Source organism: Heterodontus francisci, chromosome 4 (genome assembly GCF_036365525.1).
Source record: "Heterodontus francisci isolate sHetFra1 chromosome 4, sHetFra1.hap1, whole genome shotgun sequence".
NCBI classification, from domain to species: domain Eukaryota; kingdom Metazoa; phylum Chordata; class Chondrichthyes; order Heterodontiformes; family Heterodontidae; genus Heterodontus; species Heterodontus francisci.
The window spans coordinates 193,474,457-193,500,548 of record NC_090374.1 but is presented as its reverse complement, the minus strand read 5'-3'; the positions used below and the strand labels follow the sequence as shown (position 1 = coordinate 193,500,548).

Sequence of the window (26,092 nt, the reverse complement as noted above, 5' to 3'; positions counted from 1 at the left end):
CCAAAGTGAAGTCACTTCGATTTACTGATGTGAGACCACATGGAGGAGGTGGTCTTGCAGAACTTCAGCCTTGCAGTGATTGTAGTATAAAAATCTATGATACAAAAGTAAATTTGGAGACTTCAAGCAGTTTGCTAAACCCCGCTTTCAACAGTCATGTTTCATTTTATAATGTTAGAATAGAGCTGACATGCTAGGTGGCTCTCCTCTTATTTTAAAAGTTTCACCAACAGTTAAAAAGCAGTGGGCAGAGTTCTGTGAACGTAATTCGACTTGCACGCACAGATCTCTGTGGTGTTCCCAAATTAGAAAGCAGTGGGAGCACTTCTCACTGCCCACTTGCAACATTCTCAAATTGGTACATATCGTCATTCTCAGGACCAAGAATAGAGTTGCTCTGTAACTTAAATATGAATCAAATGTCAGTTTTGTCATAAAAATGTACTCTGACAAATAATTCTCAGGTGTGCAGTTCTAGTGGAAAAATATGTAAGTTGAGGATTGCTGATGTATTATCACAAACTATTGAATATCTTTTAAAACAAAATGTGGTAATGGTAACATAATTACATTGTGGATCTGTAAATGCCTGACAGCTGTTTTTTGTTAGCAAAGTTGCTATGGAACTGACCTGCAAGCACTTAATCTTTCCATTGCAGATTGTATTAGGATTTAAAATATTCAGTACATAAATGGATTTTCATTGCACATGTGTATACTTAAAATGAAACACGTTATTATAGCTGTCAATCTTAGGTTTATTTTGGACATCTCGGTGTTAAACCACTAAGGCAAGAAAATAGCATTGAAATAAAAACAAAATACTGCAGATGCTGGAAATCTGAAATAAAAACAAGAAGTGCTGGAAAATACTCGGCAGGTCTGGCAGCATCTGTGGGGAAAGAAACAAAGTTAGCGTTTCAGGTCAGTGACCCTTCATCAGAACCTAATGAAAGGTCACTGACCTGAAACATCAACTCTGCTTCTCTTTCTACAGATGCTGCCAGACCTGCAGAGTATTTTCCAGCACTTCTTGTTTTTAATTGTACTAAAATAGCATTGTGTTGGTAGTCAATAAAATTGAGAAGTCATCAAAAAAGTTATCATTTTTAAAAAGTTAATGTATCACTGAATATAATGTTATCTGAATTCACACTAGGTATGTTATGAAGATAAGCTTCAATGCAGTTTGACCCTGTAACCTGCTGAGGGAATTCAAGTTGTGAAATAGATCAAAGATTGTTGATCCAAGATTAGGGCCCGGGAAGCAGAAATGTTTAAGAGCTGAATATTGAACCGTCCCTCCTTCATGAATAATAGGCTATACCATGGGCTCAGTAGGAGTAACTGTAACAAGGACAGATGTCTCAAAGTTGACCATGGTTGCTATTAAGAGCACAGGAGAAATTATATATTCATGCCAGTGGGAAAACCATAGATTTCGTATAACCTAATCATACATTTTCAACCTTAGTTTAGCAAACGGTGTTTAACCTCTTTGGTCAAACCTCTCCATATAGGGGACAGAATTCCAACTGATGATTGTAGCTGAGAAAAGGTTATCTGAAGCATTTTGTTTCCAAAGTTGCAGAGAATTAAAACAAAACCCGTAGGTTAGAGCAGTGTGTGACTGTGTGCCCCTGGTGCTTTATAGAAACATCGAACACAAAAGAGGCTCTCCGAAAGAGTTACCCAATTAGTGCCATTCCCCTATTCTTTCCCCAGAGCCCTGCACGTTTCACCTATTCAGGTACATATCCGATGCCATTTTAAAAGTTAGTATTGAATTAGCATAATTTATAAGTAGCTGATGGATAAAAATAGAACATCTAAAAATCATATCTCAAGCAGCTGCAATACACAAGACCGCTGCTGGTCAATAGGCAACGGGAGCGGGTAGGTGACAGAAAAGGCAGCCCCTACCTCCCACTCGATTTTACACCCCCCCCCCCCCCCCCCCACCGTCAGACCACTCCCATGGAGGGGACATAAAACTCTGGCCAGTATTAACAACATTAAGAACAATCCCAGCTTCCCTACTTTCTCCACTTAACTGAAGTCCTTCATCCATTGTACCATTCAATAAATCTCCTCTGCACCTTCTCCCGGAATTGGATAGTGTGCTGCAGCTGAGGCCTATGCAGTGATTTATAAAAGTTTAGCATAACTTCCTTGCTTTTGTATGCTAATGCCTCTGTTTATAAAGCCAAGGATCTGTTGTACATTTTTTAACAGCTTTATCGACTTGTCCTCCACTGTCAAAGATTTCTGTGTGTAAATTCCCCAGATCTCTGTTCCTGCATCCACTTTAAAGTGATACCATTTCATTTGTTTTGGCTCTCCTCATTCTTCCTTCCAAAATATATCACTTCACACTTCTCTCCTTTAAGTTTTATCTGTCACGTGTCTGCCCATTTCACCAGCCTACGGCCTCCTGAAATCTGCTACAGTCTTCCACACTATTGACTACTTTTTAAGTTTTGTGCCATCTACAAACTTGGAAATTATGTGCCGTATATTCAAGTCCAGGTCATTAAAATATACCAAAAAGAGCAGTGCTCCTAATACAGACCCCTGAGGGATACCACTGTATACTTCCCTCCAGTCTAAAAACAACTATTCACCACCATTCTCTGCTTTTTGTCTGGTAGCCAATTTCATATCCATGCTGCCAATGCCCCTTTAATCCCATGGGCTTCAATTTTGCCAAGAAGTCTAATTATGTGGTTTATTTGTCAAATTCTTTTGGAAGGCTATTTACCCGTCAACCTCACTACTCTTATGAATGCTGTCTATTACTCCATCAAATAACTCAATTAAGTTTAGTCAAGCACAATTTGTCTTTAACAAATCCATGTTGACTTTTATTAATTAACCCATGTTTTTCCAAGTGACGATTAAATTTGTCCTGAATTAAAAATCTCTTAAGTTTTCCACCACTGACATTAAGGCTGACTGGCCTCTGGTACCTGGTTTATCCCTTTACCCTTTTTTGAACAGTGTTAATTTTCAACCCTCCAGTCCTCCGGCACCACTCCCATTATCTAAAGAGGATTGGAAAATTGTGGCCAGTGCCTCTGCCATTTCCAGCTGTATTTCGTTCAGCACTCTAGGATGCATCTCATCTGGACTGGCTGACTTTACGTTGAGAACTGTCAGCCTTTTAAGTATCTCTATTTTTATCCTATCTAATTTCTGTATTATCTCCTCCTTTACTGCTATATTGACAGCATCTTCTTTGTGAAGACAGATGCAACGTACTCATTCAGTATCTCAGTCATGCCCTCTGCCTCCACAAAAAGATTTCCTTTTTGGTTCCTAGTCGGCCCCACCTTTCCTTTGGCGATCTTTTTACTATTTGCATGTTTATAAAAGACTTCAGTGTTCTTTTTTATGTCACCTGCAAATCTATTCTCATAAACTCTCTTTGCTTCACTTATTTCCTTGTGTAGGCTTTTTGTTTTGTTACAGAATGCTGAAGTGCTGTTGCAACAGCCCTTGTTTCCCTGACACTCTTGAGCTGTTAAAGAAAGAAAGTCAGTCTTGCATTTATATAGCACCTTTCGTATCCTCAGGCTGTCCCAAGTGATTTACAACCAATGAAGTACTTTTTGAAGTGTCATAGAGTGTTGGCTGTAGAGAAAATTTGCTCTCAGTTCATGCACACTAAGGTCCCACAAACAGCAATGAGATAAATGACCAGCTAATTTGTTTTGGTGATAGTGGTCGAAGGATAAATGTTGGTCTCGATATCGGGAGAACTCCTCAGCTCTTGAAATGTGGCATGGAATCTTTTAACTCCACCTGAGAGGGCAGCGTAGATTATGTGCTTAGTTTTCCATCTCATCAAAAAGATGGTATTTCCAACTGTGCAGTGATCCCTCAGGAACTGGACTGAAGTGTCAGTCTAAATTATGTGCTCAAGTCTCTGGTGTGGGGCTTGAACCCATAGTCATCTGGTTTAGAGGCAAGGATTCTGTTACTGAATGAACGCTGGTACCTGTGATCTAAGTCAAAGTCTAAGATACCCCAGTCTCCATCACTTTAATTTTGTAGAGTCTGGCATGAAGCAGGTCATTCTCATCAAATCCACTAATTTTTATGGCTTTGTGCTATACTCAGTCTAGCAGCAAGAGATGGATTGTCTCTGTATTGTGCCAGACAGGATTAAAATATTCCATCCATGGTATATAAGGCTCATATAACACTCAAATTGTTGAAGGTGACAAGTTGATCTGAGTTTTGACACTTTTTATAAGCTTGCTCAGCTAGATGCTTGCCAAACATAGTTTGATAGCCATTGTCAAGTTAAAAAGCTAGAGTTTTTTTCTTGAGGACAGTCAAGTGGTTGATGGTTTAAATGACAGCAGATATATATAGGAATCATAGAAATATACCGTTGTCACTATTGTTTTTTGCATGAAATCACAGGATTAACAAAAAGCAGGTGCTATGTTTTTGATTTTTTTTTCCCTAAATATTTTCCTTAGGCTTGGCATCCTCGACTGATTTTGACTAATAGCGAGGTAATTATAGCGAGACCCTGTGACAGAACTCTTGTCAGTGTACTCCAGCTTACAGGATCTATCATGTGCTGTGATATGCCCTTCTTAGTACCAACTGTATATATTTACAGTAATTACTACTGTTCTCCTTGAAATTGTCAAAACAGCAAAGGTACTTTCATAAATAAAAACCAAAAATGCTGGAAACAGCAGATTAGGTAGCATCTGTGGAGAGAGAAACAGAGTTAACATTTCAGGTCATGCAGAACTGGGAAAAGTTAGAAATGTAATAAGTTCTAAGCGGGTGAAATGGGGGAGAGTGGAAAAAGAACAAAAGGGAAGGTTTGTGATAGGGTGGAAGGTAGGAGACACCAGTAAAGTGTTGGTGGTGCAAGGCCAAAAGGAGTGGTATTGGAACAAGTAAAGAAACAAAAGATGTATCTGGAGAGGTGTGAATGACAATAATGAACAGCTGCCATCTAGCAAAAACAAGAGAAAAACCAAAAATGAAAAGAAAAGGAAACAAAATGGGCTGTAGAGATTACAGTCGGAAATTGTTGAACCTAGTGTTGAATCCAGAAGGCTGTAAAGTGGTTAATTGGAACATGAGGTGCTGTTGCTCGAACTTGCATTGAGCTTCACAGGAACACTGCAGTTGGCTGAGGACAGAGATGTCAGCATAGAGCAAGGTGGAGAATTAAAATGGCAGGTCACCAGTAGCTCGGGGTTGTGCTTGCAGACTGACCGGAGGTGTTCCACAAAATGGTCACCCAATCTACGTTTGCTCTCCCCGATGTACAGCCAACCACATTGTAAGCAGTGAATACAGTATACTAAATTGAAAGAAGTACAAGTAAATTGCTGTTTCACCTGGAAGGAGTGTTTGGGGCCTTGGACAGTGAAGAGAGAGGAGGTAAAAGGGCAGGTGGTGCATATCCTGCGCTTGCATGGAACAGTGCCATAGGAAGGGGACAGGGTGTTGGGGGTAAGTGAGGAGTGGACCATGGTATCATGGAGTGAACGGTCCCTTTGGAATGCTGAAAGGTGAGGGGAGGAGATGATATGTTTGGTCGTGGCATCACGCTGGAGGTGCTGGAAATGGCGGAGGATGATCCTTTGAATATGGAAGCTGGTGGAAGGTGAGGACAAAGGGAATCCTATCATGGTTCTGGGAGGGAGGGGAGGGCTGAGAGCAGAAGTGCAGGACATGGGTCGGATAAGGTTGAGGGCCCTGTCAACCACAGTGTGGTGGGGTGGTAGTACTTGGTTGAGGAAAAGGAAGACTTATCAGAAGCGTTGGTATGGAAGGTTGTATTATCAAAACAAATGTGACTGAGACGGAAAAGCTGGGAGGATGGAATGGAGTCCTTACAAGAAGCAGGGTGTGAGGAAGTGTAGTCGAGGTAGCTGTGGGAGTCAGTGGGTTTATAATGATTAGTCCCAAAAAATGGAGACAGAGAAGTCGAGGAAGGAAAGAGTTGGACATGTACCATGTGAAGGTTAGAGAAGGATGAAAATTGGAAGCAAAGTTGATAAGGTTTTCAAGTTCAGTGCAGGAGCAGGAAATGGCACCGATACAGTCATCAATATACCGGAAAAAGATGTGAGGGAGGAGGCCCGAGTAGGACTGGAACAAGGAATGTTCCACAAATCACACAAAAAGGCGGGCATAGCCAGGACCCATGTAGGTACCCAAAGCAACATTTTTATTTGAATGAAGTGAATGGAGTTAAAAGGGAGCTTGTTCAATCTGAGAAGAAGCTCAGCCAGGCAGTGGAGGGTGGTGGTGGATGGAGACTGGTTGGGCCGCCATTCAAGGAAGAAGCAGAGAGCCCAAAGGCCATCCTGGTGGGGGATGGAGATGTAGAAATATTTGTTGTCCATGGTGAAGATGAGACAGTTAGGGCCAGGAAATTAGAAACTGTGGAAGTGATAGAGGGCATTAGAAAAGTCATGAATGTAGGTGGGGAGAGATTGGACAAGGGGAGAAAAAAATAGAGTTGAGATAGGAAGAAATCAGTTCAATGGGTCAGGAACAGGCTGAAATGATGGGTCTACCAGGGCAGTGCTGTTTGTAGGTCTTGGGAAGAAAGTAGAACCGGGATGTTTGGGATTGGGGGACTGACTTTTGAAGCCATGGAGGGAAGATCTCCAGAGGAGATCAGCTCAGTGACAGTCTTGGACACAATGGCTTGATGTTCGTTGGTGAGGTCATGGTCCGGGGGAGGTTGGAGGAAGTGTCAGAGAGATGGCTTTCGGCCTCTGCTAAGTACAGGTCAGTTCACCAGACAACAACAGCATCATCCTTGTCAGCAGGTTTCATGACAATGTTAGGGTTGGACCAGAGAGAACGGAGTGCATCAAGTTCAGAGGAAGACAGGTTAGAGCGAGTAAGGGAAGCAGAGAAATTGAGACAGCTGATGAGAACTGCTGGCGTGACAGTGAAAAGATCGAGAGGGGATAAGAGGCCAGAGTGAGGGGTCCAGTTGGAGGGAAAATACTGTTACTTGCATTCTAACTTTACAAAAGAATTAAACCTAGAAACACAGTCACTTCTTGCATAGCTTCTGAATAGCCTTGTACTCCTCATAGCCCCAGACTGACTGTCCTGGTGTGACGCAGCCCAAGATATAGCTTCCTTTTACAATGTACCAGAACAAGGGACATTTAAAGTTTTTTTCCTAACTATATTAAGGATGAGTAACAAATCCAGCCAAGCCAACAATGACCACGTCCCGTAAACAAATATAAAAAAGATGCTCAGCATTTCAGGCTTTATCACTCTTCAAATGTTCGCTGGTCAAGGACATCTTGAGCACCCTTTTAGGCTCAAAACCCTTAATTGTAGAACATTTATTCGTATCCAGGCAGCTATCAGAGATCTGGCCAGGCAGAATGACGTTAACACACCTTTGGCAGCTATAATTTCAAATAGCTTGTCTAATTCTCCAAAGAGAGTCTTGTGTGACACCTTTATTTATGTGTTTATGTATGTGTTGCAATAATATAAGTCATAAAGCTGTTTTGTTCTGTTACAATAATGCAGATTCTCATCATTCGTCCATGAGGTTAAAATTCAGTAATACAGGGATAAAATTGAAGGCAGTTTAGCGGACCTTCGTTCAGTACAGTGGTGCAATTTACAATTGTGTTTAAATGCCTGGGCCCCTGACACATTTGAGATTCTTGTTAGCATTTTAAATGCACTGTTTACAATAAAGAGAGCTTTTACTTTGACTAATTCCTGATGAAAGAGGAAACGGCCTCTTCTTGCAGGTATTGTGACAAGTGGCTGCTATCATGGAGATTGGAAACCACAGTAGTTCACTTTCACTGAGCTCTTTAAAAATATACACTATTATGGTGAGGCCAAGTGTCTGTACTTGTCACATATGTAGTTTCCCTTCTCTGCATATAACTTTCAAGGATAGAACTTGCACTTGGCAAAGTTCACATATGGCATTCGTGCATGCTCGATTTTTACAGATGCGTCAAACCTTTCTTTTAAACAAGTTAATGTCTACCTTCAGGTCACGCACACAGGAATACAGTGTGAGAGCATTAACCATCCATATGTGAACTTTGACAACTGGACGTTCTACTCTCTAAAGTTTTCATTACCTCCTATTTGCTGGTCATTTTGAAAACAATGTACAAAAATGCACTTTGCGATTAAAAAGCAGAGAAAAATATATACTGTCTGATTTATCTGTTCCCTTCATGATACTGAAAGTAATGGGTCTCGATGTAGATGAGGCTTATCTGTGGAGAACATGGGCAGCATTTGTGGCTTGTTACAGCACTATTTGTGCCAAGACAAACAGATTTTGGCTGCCTTTGCACAAGATCTCTGCCAGCAAGGGAATTGGTGCAAAGAGATGGTGCCCATTGGAACTGAGATGGGTCATCTTCTTTTATGTCTTGCCATACAATTTTTCTCCTTTTAGTAAGGAATTGCACAATGCAGAAGACAGCTGCTAAAAGACAGTCTTATCACAAAGCATTTTTAAAAATTAAACATATCTGCAGTTTTGACAGAAATATATATTGGCTCATTTCCTGTGCAGGGTGAGGTACAGCTGAGTCCACAATCACATTTAAAAAGACTTGAGAGCCAAATTCGTTTCTTTCCCTCTTAAAAAAATTTCCATCCCATTAACACTTGGCTCAGTTTGTAGCCTGTCCTCCTGTTGACACATTAAAACAGTGAAGCGGAACAAGCATTCCGCTTGGGTGCTGCAACCAGATTTACACATTGTTAAAAATAAAGGCTGACCAGGTTAGGCGGTGCAACAGCAATGCTCAGTGCCACAGACTGAGATTGATTGTTGGTTCAGTCCCTAATCAACTTTGACCTTGGTCTGAACAGGCAGATGTTGAACAGAGACTGACATCTCCCCTGTGTGAGGGAGGAAAAAGTGGAGGGAAGAGTCATGTTGAGGTGAAAGCTAGAGCTTCCTGGCTACTGGCTAAGGGGAGCATTGGTGCAATGTACGAGCAGACTCCATGACTATCTGTCAGCAGCAACAGAGATACAAGGCCCAAGTGGAATGTGCCTTTGCAAAGCAGGTCTGGAGAGAGATGCAGTGGTTTTTGTTGAGGTTCATCCCAAGCAGTTCTGTAACACAGGAGTCTGTGCTCGATGGGATATTCCCAGGGACACAGACCAAGATAAACATCAGCTGCTGCTGGAGGACCATCAGCTCGGTGAAAGATGCTCTTTGGTCTGCCCAAAACCTGCTGGTCTTCCAGTGCAAAGAGTTGTCCACGACCGAGTGTTGCAGACGGGCACATACCAAGGTCCAGGACTACGTGCTGAGGGACGCACTAAAGCTTGGGGCAGCCACTGCAAAGGCTCAATGGGGAAAGACCACAGTGTAAGGTCTTCCCGCCGTGGTATACCAAGGGTCTGGAACCTGTGTAAAACCCTTCATGCTGTATGCACTAAATATGTATTTGCTGTGTAATGCAAATGTTCATTGCATATACAATGGAATGGAAAGAGTTGTGAGGAAACTCACATTCTGTATCGAAGGCATCTGATCTCTATTGCACTTTCTAAAATGTCAAGTTTGAACTGTGTTGTCATATATTTTTACAGATTTTTATGAATAAAGTATATTTTTGAAAAAAAAATACAAGGCCCAAGTGGTCCTAAAGAACCGTGGAAATAACTTGCAACCAAAAATAAAATAATTGTAAAGATAAATGGAAAGTGCTGGTAAGGGAAACATTACTTGAGTGCTTTCTTCGTGGTAGAAAGCACCCATTTATCTAATAATAATACTTGCAGCAATTTGGTAGGGAGAGGAAGAGAGGGTAACCTTTTACAGAGTTTAACAAATGTTTCCCACTGAAAGCCTGTGCTCTCGAAGGTGCAGTAGACTGTTCAAGAATAATGTGAGCCTGTTGAGTGAAGATGATGTAACTGCATCTACCTTTCCTTTAGATTAACACAGCATTAAAAAAAATCCAAAGGTTTTAAATATTTAATCTTTTGAAAGATGAGCTGCTGAGTTTTTATGAGCTCACTTACATTATAAATACATTAGTCTAACGAGAGCTATTATCTTTGAATGTTCTATTGTCTTATGGCAACACATTGGCTCCAGAAGCAAGATTAAAGAAAAGCTGCTTTCTGCTGAAATGTTGTGATCTATAAGTCCCATTCCTTGCTTTCTTCGTAGGAATACCAGGAAGCGATTACTCCAATTCCAACTACATCGATGGTTATAGAAAGCAGAACGCGTACATCGCAACACAGGGTCCTCTACCTGAGACATTTGGAGACTTTTGGAGGATGATTTGGGAGCAGCGAAGTGCAATTGTTGTGATGATGACTAAACTAGAAGAAAGATCGAGGGTAGTTATTTGATACCTGATATCATGCATTAAGAGAATTGATAACAAACATACTCTTGATATAAATATGGAAAGTGACGTTATTGCTGAACATGCATGTTATATTAATTTTAACCAGGTACATTTGAAAATGAAAGATTACTGTTCGATCATTTGTCCAAGTCTCAGGCAGTCTCATAAATCACTATCTAAACACTAACACATCTGCTAGTGTTTAATTAATTTAAGATCAGATGCTTTGATTAGCCAGAAGACTTTAAGTTAATTTCATCTGATTGTAAACCAGCAGTATTAAAAAAAAATACATTATTCTTTGATGCAGTTAAGATTGGCCATTGAAATCTATTTGTGATAGCCATTTTATGGAAAGATGCAATACTGCTTTCCTTTATGGTATCAAAGTTCATTGCAGCAGTGAACAGAGAAATGATATTTCATTGGGCTCAGCACCTGATTTGTGAAACTCTTGTGCCTGATCTCAGTGCTGTGTTTCGAAATCTCTATCCACATATATCATCTCTGAGCTGTTTTTCACTATATCCATCTATCTGCCCTGCTTTGTTTCAATAGATCCATCTTCCATTTCTTCAAATAATTATTTTTCTTCCTTCCCTTCTCCATATTCATGATTATTTATAGATCTCAGCTTACTATTTCTTCTCCAAGGCAAGATACTTTTCCATCCCTGTTTTCTTGAAGCTACATCCTCTCTTGTCTCTGGCTTTAATGACCCTTTGAGGACTGCACCAGCATTTCTGTACTAGTTTGAAAAATGTGCAGTGTTCTGGCTTATTCCAAGAGTACAACAATTAATATGTTGGAGTTCTGTGCATTCCTATTAGTAAGAATACATTAGTAATTCACAAGAATGTCATTTGAGAAGCTGCAACAGTCTGCACAGTACTCCAAGGGTTGACATGTCTGCTTTCCTCTTGTGCCACATATTTTTATTCGATTGGCATGGGCTTACAGATCCTAAATAGATGAGACTGGTGGCTGCTTCTGTCAAAGCTTCTTAACCCATGCTTAACTGGAGCGAATCAACTTAACCAACATCATTTTGATATTAGTCTTTTCAGGCCCCATTTCTGTTTGACACAGCTTGAGTATATGCTACTGAGCTTTCAGAGGCACTACCTCTTACTGTAGGAACCATCTCATTTGTCCTACAGCATGGTTTAATTAAACTGGAGGGGAAAAATGGCAACAACAAACGAACAAACAGAGCTCTCACCCTTTCTGCCACAGTCTGCTTGTTATTTTCATTTGGTTCAAAGAGAGAGTTGGTTTCACACACCAGCAATTACAAATTTTAAATAGCAGGGCAGGAACCAAGTGGGATGGCACTAGCTGAGTTTTTTAACTGAACGCACCGACCTTTGTGCTATTTGAGAGCTCTGCATTCCAAGCATGCAGGAGTAATACACTCACCTAAAGATAGTGAGCTTAGATCTTACAGACTAAATTAAAAATGGTCTAAATATATAAATTGTTTAAACATATGTATACTGGAACTGAACCAGTGAATTCTCCCCCAAGCCCAACCCCTTTGTTTAGCTCTTATTTATGACATTGAGTGAGATATCAGACTTCTGGCTCAGTTTCCAAAAATGTTTCCACAATCATAGAACTCAACCAGATGTCGAGGGGGCAAAATTAGGCTCGATACCACCTGTTGTTTGGGTGCTACAATCACTTAAGCAGCATGATGGCCCCCCACTAATGGTATTTAAAAGGATCATCAACTACTTACAGGTTAGTTGCTGACTTATTTCTTCTGGTTGTTGCTGGAATTCTATGGGGTTTGGGTGCTTTCTATAGTTGGTTAAAGTCTGAATAGTCTGGTGTTGAATAACCTTTTTGGTGACTTAAAGGCTTGTGCACAGACCAGTTGCTCCCAGACATGGGCGGACCAGTCGACCTTCCTCTTGGCATTGAGAATGAGCAGATGCCATACATATGGAAGAGGAGGAGTGGGAGCAGGGCTGTCAGTTGGAGACCATGAGGGGAATTTTGTGCCGACAGTGGGAGTCTCGACCTTGAGGGAAACAGATGCCGAGATCCCCATGTTGCCTCTTTTCCAGAAGGCCTGCCAAATTTAGTGCCAATCAGGCACTTAATTGGACAACAGCGGGCCTTCCATAGGATTTAGGATCCCATTGCTGGAAGTCCTGCCCTTGGACAGCTGCTGGCCAATCTGAGGCTGCCAACTGCAGCGCCACCGCTGAGGTGGTGGCTGCTGCTGGAGAGGACCATCCGGGAGGCCAAGGATCATCGGTGGACCCAGACTTGTTAGGTTATGGCGGGAGGTGGGAGGGTGGCACTCAAGCGAGTCCCCCCTTCCCGATGCCAGGTCTCTCGTTCAGGCACTAAGTACCTTTGAACAACAGACCCCCATTCCCATCGTTTCCCCCCCCCCCCCGTCCCCCTACCCACCAGAGCCAGGAAACAGCCCGCATGGTTTCTTGTGCTGTGTTTCCCATGTGGTGACAGGACCACCTGCTGCATGCCTAATTTCAGCTGTGGTGGGAAGAGGCCCTTAATTGGACATTAATTATTCAGTTTAAGGGCCTCAATTGGTGGCAGGGCGGGAATGACATTCACAGGCCTTCCTGCCCTGGACTAAACTTTGGTGGAGACAGGGTGGTGGCAGGACCCCAACCCCCGCCCACACAATTCCACCTGATATCGCTCTCCCCACCTCCTAACTCACCGCAGGGGAGAGCATAAAACTCCACCCTATATCTGCAGAGGATCTTTAGGGAGAACAGATTTCTGTGATGCCCTGAAAACCACTTTACGTACTTGTATCCACAGCCATGATGTCAGCAGTCTGAGCTTCCATGGCAGCACTCAGACATTGGGAGATACCACTTGTGCAACAATGGAAGCTCCAACATTTGCCACCAGACGCTGCATCATGGTTGACTCCACAGGTGTGCTGATGGATGTGGACACCCATCTTGGAAAGGATGGGCTCCAAGTTCTGTGTATAGCTGCTGTCACATTGGTGCTGGACTCCTCCATGCCCCTTGACATTGAGGGGAGGCTATCTGGCAGAGTTCGCCGTGCACTAAAGTAATTGGGTGTGTACACCCTTCAGACTTCTTCTGTAGCTTGGCCTATTGAAATCATCCATTGTGACCTCTGCAGCAAAACTAATGTGTGGTCTTGCCCTCCGGTTGGCACCTCCATTAACCTTTCCCTGTACCTTGGCTGCAGGGCATTGTGCTCGGTGTCTCACCAGGTGCAGACCAATATTTGTGCTATCCTGTAAATTATGCGCAGCGTAAGTATCTGAGCTGGTGGCTGCAAGTGTGAAATCGAGTGATGGTGTGTTTTCATCTTCACCATCTTCTTGCTGTTCCTTCACTGCTTAGGTAGGTTGCAGTTCTTGGGTATGTAAAAGGGACAAGGGGGGTTGTGAAAAGTGGAGAAAGTAAGAGGTGCATGCTTACACCATCAGTAGCTTCTTAGTCAGAAGAGATTGTGGGACGAGGGAGAAGTGCAATGAGAGAAAGAGTTTAAGGTATGTGAATACCCAAATCTTCAATGGCTTCAGCCTCACCAGTGGCCAAGGACTTAGCAATGGCCCTTCCTAAAAAGGCCAGCACCATCTCCTCCATGGGGATTAGTACACGCAGGCATACTTCTCCCCCTCTGATTAGTTTCTGCTACTGCTGGTTGTGTGCTACCTTCTCCTGCCAGAGAGAGGGAAGTGTGTCAGTGTCTGTCATGCAATACGTGGGTGATGTGGCTGAATATCTGGCAGCATGTGCAAGCTGTGAGATGTGGGTTTCAGACTTGTAACAGTATTAAGTGTGTGAGGGTAAGGTGAACCATGTGAATGTTAGGTATATGTTCTGACTGATAGAGAATGTTGGTAGGTGTGTGATGTGGGTGTGGTGAATTAAGTGAGTGGCTGAGGCTAATGGTGCAGTTGGTAGGAAATGGCATTTCAATGTTGTCCACTTGTGTGATATCATAAACTTCCTCCTGCACTGCATCCATGTTCTTGGAGCTAAAATTCTGACATTGACCTCCTCTCTCGCAACTGTCTTCTAAGCATGTGTTGGCGAGGGCCTCCAGTTCCCTGAGGGTACAGGACATCCCTCCTCCATTCCATCTCTTCCACCAATACCTCCAGTGCAGTGTCCAAAAACCTTGGGGTCCACTCTCTCCCATGGTCAACCATTGTTTATCAAAGCACAACACACTATACCCAGCAGCTAAAGTGCACCATCCCTTTGAGTAGTGCCAGGAAGTAACCATATTGAGTCGCCTCCTGATGCGTGATGTCCTGCCTGCGTTCCACTGAACGGCCATGGGTTAATTACGCAGTATGATTCCCATTTCCGAGGGCTAACCAATTTAGCCCCCATAGAATCCAGAGCTGGCATTTACAGTAGTAAGAGTAAAGCGAGGGAGCTGTGGGTTATCAATCAAGAGGCATTCGCTGTAAGTTGATCAAGGTTAGGTCCCAGACTGAATGATGTGAGTAAATAGATCATTAGTGATTAGTGAACATACAAATCAAGCTTAAATCCAAAGGTGTTTTATTCAGCACAGTGGAAGAGAACTATTTGTTTAACTCTGGGTGTTAATTGAGATCTTGTTTAGGGTTCAGATTTCCATGTGGTTATTTGTGAGCGGACATCAAGTTGCATTGGTGAAATAGACGTAAAGGGACAGAGTAAGATTCACTGCCTTGGTTTATCTTTTTTTTTTCGAATCTGTAGGATAAGGCCTCTTATTCCAATCCATCTGCCACTATTTGGGTGAGTTGCATTGGTCCTCACCAGTGTCACAATTGAAGTGGAACATTTTTCATTTTAGAATTCAGTTTTGGAGATGGAGAGGAAAATGCTGAGATGATTAGCCCACCCTGACGTACAGCTACACGCTTTCCATTGGTCAATGCATCAACAATGACCGTCGAGAGCTCAGATTGTGGCCTGAATTTTATCAGCGCGGTACACTTTCAACTCGGCGGCCTTCCGACACGGAAGTGCCGCCAAGGAGCCCCCGCGATATTACGTGCCCCCTCGATGACGGAGAGGGGGCGGCTACCCTCTCCCCAGCAACGGCGTCCAACGCCACCACACAAGCATCAGTGCCATTTGTAAAGGGCTTTAAGCCCTTAGAATGACTTTTCATTTTTAAAGGTGCAGCAGTCTTAATTTTTTATGAAAAAATAATAAAGATGTGGATGGCCCTTCCCCAACCCCCCGAATGGTCATTTCAGGCATTGAAATGACCAACACTTGACTTTTTCCCTACCCGACCCCCAAACTTCTAACATTTGGCCTATAACACCTTCCCCACGTCCAGTAGAAATTGATTTCCCTGCTCCTCCACCCCTCCCGCCCTGAAAATGTTATTCCTCCCTCATTCCCACCAGGTTCTCGCCTCAGAACTCTGTGCAGAGTTCCAAAGGCCCGCGGAGCACGAATGGCGGCCATAAAATGGGATGGCCGCCGCCTGCAGGTAAGTATATTTACATCTTATTAACATTCATTTTAATATGTATATGAAGGGCCCACCGCCAGGCGGGGAGGGAGGACGGCGCACCGATGTACCCCCATCGCCAGTAATTTGCGGCAGGCCCTTCTCGACGTCACAGGTCGAGGAGGGCCTCTCCCCACAGAATTTTACTGACTCCCATGCTGCGACTCGCAGCGTTGAGGGGCTGGTAAAATTCAGCCCTGTATCTTGGACCATACATACCCTCTGATTTGCAGGACGCCATAACAAGAGGCCCCTTTATTGCAGTGAGGGAGGAGTTTCAGTTGTGATAATGGCTGGAATCTTGTCCTGCCTCTGTTTTATTGTGTCGTTGAACAATATAACACTAGCTTTTACAAGTGTTATGAGTTATCATTAATACAAATGGAAACCATATGATGTTCTGTGTTTCTATCTCAACCCTAAAGTTCATTTTCTTTCATATGAGGATATGTTTCATTTGACTACAGATCTGGGTCATAATTCACTAGCTCTTATTAAAAAGCCGCACATGCTGCCAAGAATCTAGGAAAAAGGACACTTGTAAAAAAAAACTCTATCCATCAGTGATAAATCCATCAGTGAAAATCCTTGAAGGATTAAATAATAATTAGTTTTTAGTTCCCTATTAGTTCAATTTCTAAAATAATATTCTATCCTAAAATATATGCATGAAATGCATAGTGTGGAGGATAGAGGTGGGTTTAGTGTACTGTGAAGAAATTGGAAAATATGACAGTCTGATATTAGTTTTGATCACAGAGCAGAGGTTCTCAAAGGGTTACATAGCTCATATTGCACAGACAGAATGAATGTTAAACAGCCCTATTGTTAGAATTGAATTATAGATCTCAAATTGGAATGTTGTGCATAATTACTAATAGAAAAACAAAGAATGCGGCATAAATTATTGCCCATTTCATGCTCATAACACTTTGACCCTCAATGTTTGTTTCTGCTACTGTCTCAAATTGTTTGTTATTTTGGAAGCTGCTGATTAACGCATTACTTTCTATATTTTTAAGTATTGGTAGTGGCATTAAAAAGACATGTTTTAAAAAATATATATATCTGGTGCAATAAAATTAATTGAATTCCACGAACATAGCCCTCTACCAAAATCTGTAATTCTGGTAATATAATTATAATATTGACCCATTTAACATCTCACAGGAAATGGTACGCCTATGCATTTTGTTATTTTATTTTCCTGAGTGTGATTCAGCGGTTTCATACTCATTAACCTGAGGATGCATTCTTTTAAGCAGATCGAGACTGGCTAGCATAGGGTTCCTAACATCACTCTACAAACCTTGATTTAATACTATGAGGCAAAAAATGCACCTTTAGACTATTTTGCATCTTTGCTTTGCATTTTAGGAAGTGAACTTCTTTTGTGTAAATTATGCAAAATTGAAATATGTTTGACAGAGACCAGTTAAATGTGTTGGATCCATTCTGCAGCCTACGACCATAGTATGTGAAGTGAACCTAGAGTAAATGTTAACAGCAAGTAAATTCATTCAGCAAGGGAGTAGATTTTCTTCTGGAGTGATCTTGCTTTGTGCATATGTATGTAAAGTGCATCACATTGCACTGCGAAGCGAAAAATATATTTGCAGCTCCCCACCCCAAGTCCACTACCAGATCTTTTCTCTCTATCTCTGGATGTCTTTGGTCTTTTCCAGCAGCCACATTGGCTTCAGGACTAATGGAAAATTGGGCATAAAATGTGAGATGCATTCTTTTTCTTTAAGCAAGTCCTTAAGACTGCTTTGTTTCAGTAATGCCAGACCCCCTCTCCCACAAATGACACCAGTGTCAACTGTAACTGATGAGGTGAAAATACTGCCTTGCCTTGTGTTTGAATAAACCTTCCATATCCTGTAGCGCCAGGGCCCAATAGCCCTTTACCATTGGCAGAGGTAACATTTGTACTGCTGAACTAAGATAAACATTTTCCTGTTTATACATTGAGCCTGCAAATGTCAATCAGACTGGAAAGCCTGCGTCTGTGAACTGATTTATCAAGTCCAGAAGCATTTGCTACTAACCCATGCTCTCGTGCAGTGAAATCACATTATTGACTTTGTAATAAAGTCAATGTATTCAACATCGTGACTGTGTGAGTTGATTTAAAAAAACACAGCAAGTTAACAATAAAATGGAAAATCATTTTCAAATGTATTTTTATGCGTGTCATTTATGAGTACTGCTTAATATCTGAAAGTCTCCCTCTTCACGGTAATGTGGTTATTCTTATAGGTGAAATGTGACCAGTATTGGCCTTCTAGAGGTACAGAAACCTTTGGATTAATCCAGGTCACCCTGCAGGATACAGTTGAACTGGCAACCTATTGCGTTAGAACATTAACATTAGACAAGGTATATCTTTTATTCTCTTTTAAGGCGAATGTTTTTTTTTTCAAAAATAAAGCACGTCTTCCTTACTGCTGTAACATTTATAACCCAGTTTGCTCCTAATCTAATGCAGTGAACCTATCTACTAATCAAAATACTCCTATTTTCCTCCTTGGAAAGCTAAACATCTATTGAGACATTGCAATACTGTAGTCTATACTAAAAAATTAGCTGGAAGAAACATGGACTCTTCAGCCTTGAAAGGAGGCAATTGAGCAGCACCATTATAGAGGTATAGAAGATACTAAGTCGAATAGAGAATATTAATTCTGAGTGTTGTTTCACGTTGAGTCACAACTACAGGACAAGGAGGCATACATGCAAACTGTATGAGGAAATATTCAGGGCAGATGCCAAGAAGCACTTCTTCATACAAAGAGTGATCAGTAGCTGGAATGTGGGGAGTAGGCGAATGAAGGTTTCTAATCATTTGAGAGGTAGATGCTACGAAAGAGATTGTAAGCTTCTAAACAAGGAGGAACTAGATGACTAGATGAGCTGAATGACCTCCTTCATTTCTACATTGTGATGTCATTATTTGGCTCATTTCTACTGAATAATCACTGCCCTTCTAGACCATGTGCAGCCTATTGCACTGGACTGTTTGGATCCACGAAGAGGCAGCCAGCAGTGGGACAAGTTGCCATTCTACAGAATAGATTTTAAGTAGTATTTTTGATTTCATTTTCACATTGACTTTTTAAGCTTAAATTATTGACAGAAGAAATTTCAAACCCAGATCTTCGAAATTCATGTGATTATGAATGGGTTACATTCTACTCTTGATGCTGCACTCATTGTTAGGGTTAGGATGTCAAGGCTAGTGTGCATGGAGCAAGTTATTTAGTAGTGAACTGGCAGATTTCCAGTGGTGTTGCTAATGGTAAGGCAGAAAATGCCCTGTTTTAGAACAACAGGAGCATTGTACCATCGTGGTGCAAAAAATAATGGTCTTTATCTGATGGGCGTGAGGGAAGGTATCTGCTGCCAAGGTGAACTTCTCCTTCAGATTTACATTGAAGTTTTCCGCCACTTGCCCCACCCATGACTGTCATTTCATGGCACTAGTACACTTCACTACCAAAGCACACAATGGATGGAGTGTAGTCACCAGCAAAAGTGAGCTTCAGTCTGATTATTGATATTTGCAGGCTGATCAGCAGCCACAATTCATTTTACACAAATGTACCATCTTCGATTTGTTGTCTTCAGCAATTCTAGACTGGTACATTTATAGAACAAATTATGCCCCTGAATAGGCTGAAGAAGAGGTTTAAACCCTCATTCTTGCTCAGGGCATTCTTGCTAATCCCTGTCAACAGCAAAATGCATCTGTTCTCATGAAATAGCATTACTGCTTTGTGAAAGGCAATATTTCTTCAAAAGAGCACTTCTCTCTCTGAGCCAGATGTGAACCATGCGAAGGAGGTGCCATGCCATCTTCTGTCTCTCTCACACGCACATAGCTCTGCAAGAATTTGTGGCTACAAAAATTCTTTGTTCTAATTATTCTCTTTGTACGTTCACATGCTCCAGACTCATTTTAGTTCATTAGAGGAAAGTACATTACCACAGCCTGACATCTGCAGATCAGATATCTGCATTTTCTCTGTTCAGATTGGATTTGAGGTAGTAAGACCTGGAGGGCAAACCTAAATTTCATTCATTAAGATAACAAGCGCTGTAATTTGATCAACAAATGACAGGCGGCAGGAAGTTATTACGCATGTCAGCATGGAAAACTTCACTTCATTACCGTGCCCAAAATAAAGCGCCTTTTTTTGGTTATTATGAATGTGCTCATCAATTTGTTGATAATATCACCTTGTTCTAACAGATCGGCTCCAGTGAAAAGAGGGAAGTACGACAGTTCCAGTTCACAGCGTGGCCTGATCATGGGGTTCCAGAGCACCCAACACCATTCCTGGCCTTCTTGCGGCGAGTGAAAGCCTGTAACCCTCCAGATGCTGGGCCTATGGTTGTACATTGCAGGTAGGTGATATCTTCAGCAAAGACACTGTAGGCAAGAAGCTGTGGCTTCATTTCATTTAAAAATACATTTTAATGGCACGACACGTCAACTAACTTTCAGGGCACAAGTTTTGCTTTATCTCTTTATTTTAAATAAGACAGATTTTAAAATTGTCATCCTTGTTTTCAAACCCCTCCATGGTTGTGCTCCTCCCTATCTCTGTAATCACCTCCAGCCCCACAACCCTGCGAGATATTGCCACTCCTCTAATTCTGGGCCCCTGAGCATCCTTGATTTTAATTGCTCCACCATTTGTGGCTGCGCCTTCAGTCGTCTAGGCCCAAAGCTCTGGAATTCCCTCCCTACACCTCCCTGCCTCTCTACCTCGCTTTCCTCCTATAAGACACTCATTAAAATCGACAAATCTACCTCCTTGACCAAGTTTTTGGTCATCTGACCTGATATCACTTTTTGTGGCTCAGCGTATTTTATAATGCTCCTGTGAAATGTCTTGGGGATGTATTTTGTTAAAAGAGTTGTTGTTGCTCTTAAATTTATGCTGAAATATATTCCTTACAAGCATTTTGCCTGAACTTCCTCTCCGCATAGAGATTAATCCAATGGTTTGCATGTCCACTAAAAGTGGAAGAGACAGGAACTTGATTGCACAGCATACCTCCAAAGCCAGGGTTGTTTCCCTAAAGACAACCATAAAATCAGATGAATAACAATCAGATTAGTATTTTTGATAACAATAAAGGTGTAACAAGGTATCAGAAGTGAGATGAGGACACAGATTTTGCCACACACTATAATAACTGGTTGATCATCCCGACAAGGAGGGAGTTTTTTCGCACACTTCTATTGGTAGTCGGACTGCGGTATTTGGAAGAGACTTGTGTGCATGACATGTGCTCGCACTGCCATTCCCCCTTTTTGCTTGGGTGCTGGAGAATTATTCCATTGTCGCCATACTTTTGACAATAATAGCATGGGGTTTGCAGGTTCATTTTGAGGATGTTTCTGTTTATTTCATGATTTTTATGAGGTATATGTAGCGTATTCTGTAATGAAACTGTAATATTTTCTATTACAATTAACAGTTCCTTGAATAATATTACAGTGGAATATATTCAGCAGAAATTATGGGCTGAATTTTATGATAGTGGCTGAAGTCCCTTTTCAGGCCAGCAACCTGCCCCCAAGAGCTGCCAGCTCAGAGGGCCAGCAGCTCAGCAGCGCCACTGCTAGTGGTGGCCATTGCTGGGCTGCACCTGCAGAATGAGGGCTCATCGATGGTCGTGCATCCTCTAAGACAGGTAAGTGGGGTCTGAGTGCACTGGGTCCAGGTGGGTTGAGGGATGGGTGGCTCACTGAGGGAAGGCGACGCTATTGCTGTGGGGTGGTGGGGTTGGGGGGGGGAGATGTTGCTGCCAGGGGGCCCCTCTATGGGCCATGGAGTGCTCAAAAAGAAAGGCCACCACCACTGAGCCTGCTGGGAGGTTGCCAGGTTACGCTGCACTGCGTGGTAACACGGGCCCCCTCCCCTTCTGCTTCAACATGCCCATGGAGGTGAGAAGAGAGGCTTAATTGGGGAAGTGGTGACGTAATGGTTATGACACTGGATTAGTAATCCAGAAGCTCAGGTTAATGCTCTGGGGACATGGGTTTGGATCCCACCTTGGCAGATGGTGAAATTTGAATTCAATTAATAGATCTGGAATTAAAAGCTAGTCGAATGGTGACCAGATTGTTGTAAAAACCAATCTGGTTCACTAATGTCCTTTAGGGAAGGAAATCTGCCATCCTTACCTTTTTGGGCTACATGTGACTCCAGACCCACAGCAATGTGGTTGACTCTGAAATAGCCTAGCAAGCCACTCAGTTGCAATCAGGGGTGGCACAGTGGCGCAGTGGTTAGCACCGCAGCCTCACAGCTCCAGCGACCCGGGTTCGGTTCTGGGTACTGCCTGTGCGGAGTTTGCAAGTTCTCCCTGTGACCGTGTGGGTTTTCGCCGGGTGCTCCGGTTTCCTCCCACAGCTAAAGACTTGCAGGTTGATGGGTAAATTGGCCATTGTAAATTGCCCCTAGTGTAGGTAGGTGGTCGGCGAATTAAGGGAAGGTGGGGATGTGGCAAGGAATATGAGATTAATGTAGGATTAGTATAAATGGGTGGTTGTTGGTCGGCACACACTCGGTGGGCCGAAGGGCCTGTTTCAGTGCTGTATCTCTCTATGACTTTATGATAGGCAATAAATGCTGGCCTAGCCAGCAATGGCCACATCCCACAACTGAATTTGAAAAAATTGGCCACTTAAGTGGCTCACGTCTGCCAGCTTTCCCTCCACTGGCAAAATGGCATGGTGGTGGGAAGATGCTGGGCAAGCCCTCTGATGCCGCCCTGGTCTGCTTTGTCCGCCTTCCCACCTCCCAACCCCTCACCAAGGGGCTGGTAAAATTCCAGCCCATAACTCAGTGAGTGAGTGGTGAATCTATGGAATAGACTCCCTGGACAGTGGAAGCAGTCAACAATGATTCAGTCAAATAAAAATTAAATTTCTTTCAGAAAATTAACATTTGGGATACATATATTGTATTACATGCTTGTTTTACAGCATGTTAACAAGTGTAGCATACTTGGGAAGAAAGAAGTGACTTTGGACCTATAAATAGCAAAAGAAAGACTTGCACTTATATAGAACCTTGCAGAACCTCAGTGCATCTCACTTTACAGCAATGAAGTACTTTTGAAGGACTTTCTCAAGGGCAGTTAGGGATGGGCAACAAATGCTGGCCTTGCCAGTGAATGACTAAAAGTGTAGACAATGTTTTAATGTGGGAAAAGCAGCAGCCAATTTGTGCACAGCAAGCTTCCACAAATAGCAATATGATAATGACCAGATAAACTGTTTTTGTGCTGTTGATTGAGGAGTAATATTGTCTGGGCACCTGTGATATCTTCCCTACTCTTCTTCAAAATAGTGCCATGGGATCGTTTATTTCCACCCAAGCAAGCAGATGGGGCCTGGGTTTAACATCTCATCCGAAAGACGGCACCTCTGACAGTGCGGCACTCCCTCAGTACTGTACTGGAGAGTCAGAGTCTGTGTGCTCAAGTCTCTGGAATGGGACAGGAACCCACAGCCTCTGATTCAGAGGCTGGTTTCCAAATCTCTGCACCGCTGGAGTTTTCCTAGTATCATTTCTGTGTCTGTTGTAGAATAATTGATAAGAGATTGATTGCTAATACTGATCAACAACTCCATTATCATTTTGTTGCGCGATAGTAGAAGGTGAGCTAGATGGACCTTGGGTCTTTCTTTGTCTGGAAATTCCTATGTTCCTATATTTCACTGTGGAAGGCATCACAGCCAAGCTTGATTGGATCTCCACCGGACACCCATGCATGCATGTTTCTCCCAGGGCTTCTTGGATAGTGTTCAGGAACAGCAGCCATGTCTGAGTTTTCCCTTTTAAGCCTAAAGACACTGTGGCCAATTGCAGCAGCCCTACCACTGCCTCATCTCAGGTCGGGGAATTGTGCACAGAAAAGGATCAAACTTGGACTTTCCAGGTCTCTATGGCTCAGATACTGGATAAATATTTGAAGCAGAGAAAGATACAGTGGTACGGTGAGAGAACAGGGCAATAGCATTCTTTTTTGATCGCTGTACCGAGGAGCCAGCACAGACATGAAGGTAGGAATGGTCTCCTCCAGTCCCCAAAAAGTTCAATTTTTCCATCTATCGATGTAGTTATGAAACGGTTTCAGCAACACTGCACATCCTGCCATTATAAAATCATAATCATTTAAGATATCGCCAGCAGCACTTGGTAATAAATGAAACTGAGATGTACACATTAGCCAAAGAGACACTGCTTCAAGATTATGTGTAATAGTTTTTATTAATGCTATCAGAAGTAAGGACTTTAACTGACATGATGAAAGAGACTTACAAAGCAGCAGCATTTGAAAAAAACAACAGTCACAATGAAAGGGGCCTCAGGAAGGTTGATGTGAGTTCTGACATTTCTGGTTGAGTATCAATGAATCAGTCCGTGTAAATTCATTCTGAAAGAAGCAGTGGTTCGTTTTGATGAAGGGAGAGGAGACTGGTGATCAGGGTGACTTCTCAAGGTCAGCTATCTCTCTGATCCATGTCATAAAAAATCTTCTGATCATTACTGTATTATGGATTTTATTTGTGTTTAGACTTTCTGATGTAACCACTTGAATTTTATGAATCACATTTAGCTCAGCTGCCTGTTAATGCTTTGCATGTCTTGTGCTATAGAGTCTCCTCCTTTTGCATTATTGTGTAAGGAATGAGAGAATCAGCTGTGGAAAGGGAATGGGCAAAGGTGGAATTCAGCTGCATGCTATACTTTTGGTTTAGCCATTCCTTGCAGCAGGTGTAGTTACACTTACAATGACAAGGTCACATTTGCCATAGCCACTGCCCTCCTGTGCTGATCATGATAGGTGTTTCAAGTTCACGACAAATCCAAGTCTTGTTACAACAATTGCATTTGTGTGAAGAATTCAATCATCGTGTCAGTATCAGTCAAAAAGAAGTAATCTAGCTGGATTTGGCTTTAATGGAGTTTGAATTAGAATTACCAGACAGTGGGGGGGAAAAAGGCATCAATTTGCTTGAAAATATGAAGCTATTTACATGTAAAATAATAACTGCACTGTGAATACTAAGTGAGGCGATATTTGTAGTCTTGTCCTGTACTGAGTGTTGAATGCGATGGAACACATTTTTTATCAACATGGCATTTGACCATTCAATGCACCTCATCTCGGTCTGTTGTAGCTCAGATTAAAGGCCCAACTTTGGTCAGTTCGTAACTTTTCATTTAGCCTGTCAGCTGTCATGTTAATTCTGCTACCCTTTTCTTGTCCTTATGCCTGCTTTTCTATCAGCCTGTTAGCAATTTTCACTCCGGTCACAGGTACAGCTGAAGCCCACTTTTATTCAGACTGAATCAACGTGGAGGCCAAAAACCTGGCGGCCTTCTTGCAGGCTGGGGGGGAGGAGCCCTCCTGAGCAGGCACCCTGTGCTGCATGGAGGGTCGCCCCCGAAGCCCCAATCATCTCCACCGCACACCGCACACACCCCCGCCTAACCAAACTCCTTGTCTTGCTGGGGACTGGCCAGTTGTCCCCAGCGAGGTTCTAAAAACTTACCTGTTTTCCGGGGCCGTCATTCACCTTGCTTCCGATGGCTGGATGTAGTCCCAGATGTGGCCACTCTCCTGGTGGCGCTGTTGGGACTGAGAGCTTCCGGCCCGCTGATTGGCCAGCAGCTCCATTAGGTGGGACTTCCTGCCTCAAGGGGGTGGAAGACCGCCCAAGGCCAATTAAGGGCCTGTGGAGTGAAATGTCCTGGCGTAGCTTCCGTAGACCAGCGGAGGTGGGCTCGCTCTGATTTTTTCCTGCCCAACATAAAATTCCGGTCAATGTCATAAGTAAATGGAATAGAAAAAGCAATACTTTCAGAGGGCACAGGTTCAGGGATGTGAGGAACAAATTTCGGACGAATGTCGGAAAATATTTCTTTACATCGAGGATGATCAGCAGCTGGAACAGATAGTCTGAATGAATGATTGAGAACAGGACACAGGGCGGCACAGTTGCGCAGCAGTTAGCACCGTAGCCTCACAGCTCCAGGGACCCAGGTTCGATCCTGGGTACTGCCTGTGCGGAGTTTGCAAGTTCTCCCTGTGACCGCGTTGGTTCTCTCCGGGTGCTCCGGTTTCCTCCCACAGCCAAAAGACTTGCAGATGATAGGTAAATTGGCCATTGTAAATTGCCCCTT

General features: G+C 42.7%; 1 protein-coding gene across 8 annotated transcripts in view; it reads left to right on the top strand.

Annotated features, from left to right (window-relative positions):
- LOC137369468 (receptor-type tyrosine-protein phosphatase delta) overlaps positions 1-26,092 on the top strand; it is a 618,622-nt gene that overhangs the window by 549,750 nt on the left and 42,780 nt on the right. For all 8 annotated transcript variants that reach the window (XM_068030719.1, XM_068030716.1, XM_068030717.1 and 5 more), the window contains 3 exons: positions 10,193-10,368; positions 18,138-18,257; positions 20,131-20,285. In XM_068030719.1, the coding sequence (XP_067886820.1) occupies positions 10,193-10,368; positions 18,138-18,257; positions 20,131-20,285 (451 nt within the window). The remainder of the gene's footprint in view (positions 1-10,192; positions 10,369-18,137; positions 18,258-20,130; positions 20,286-26,092) is intronic.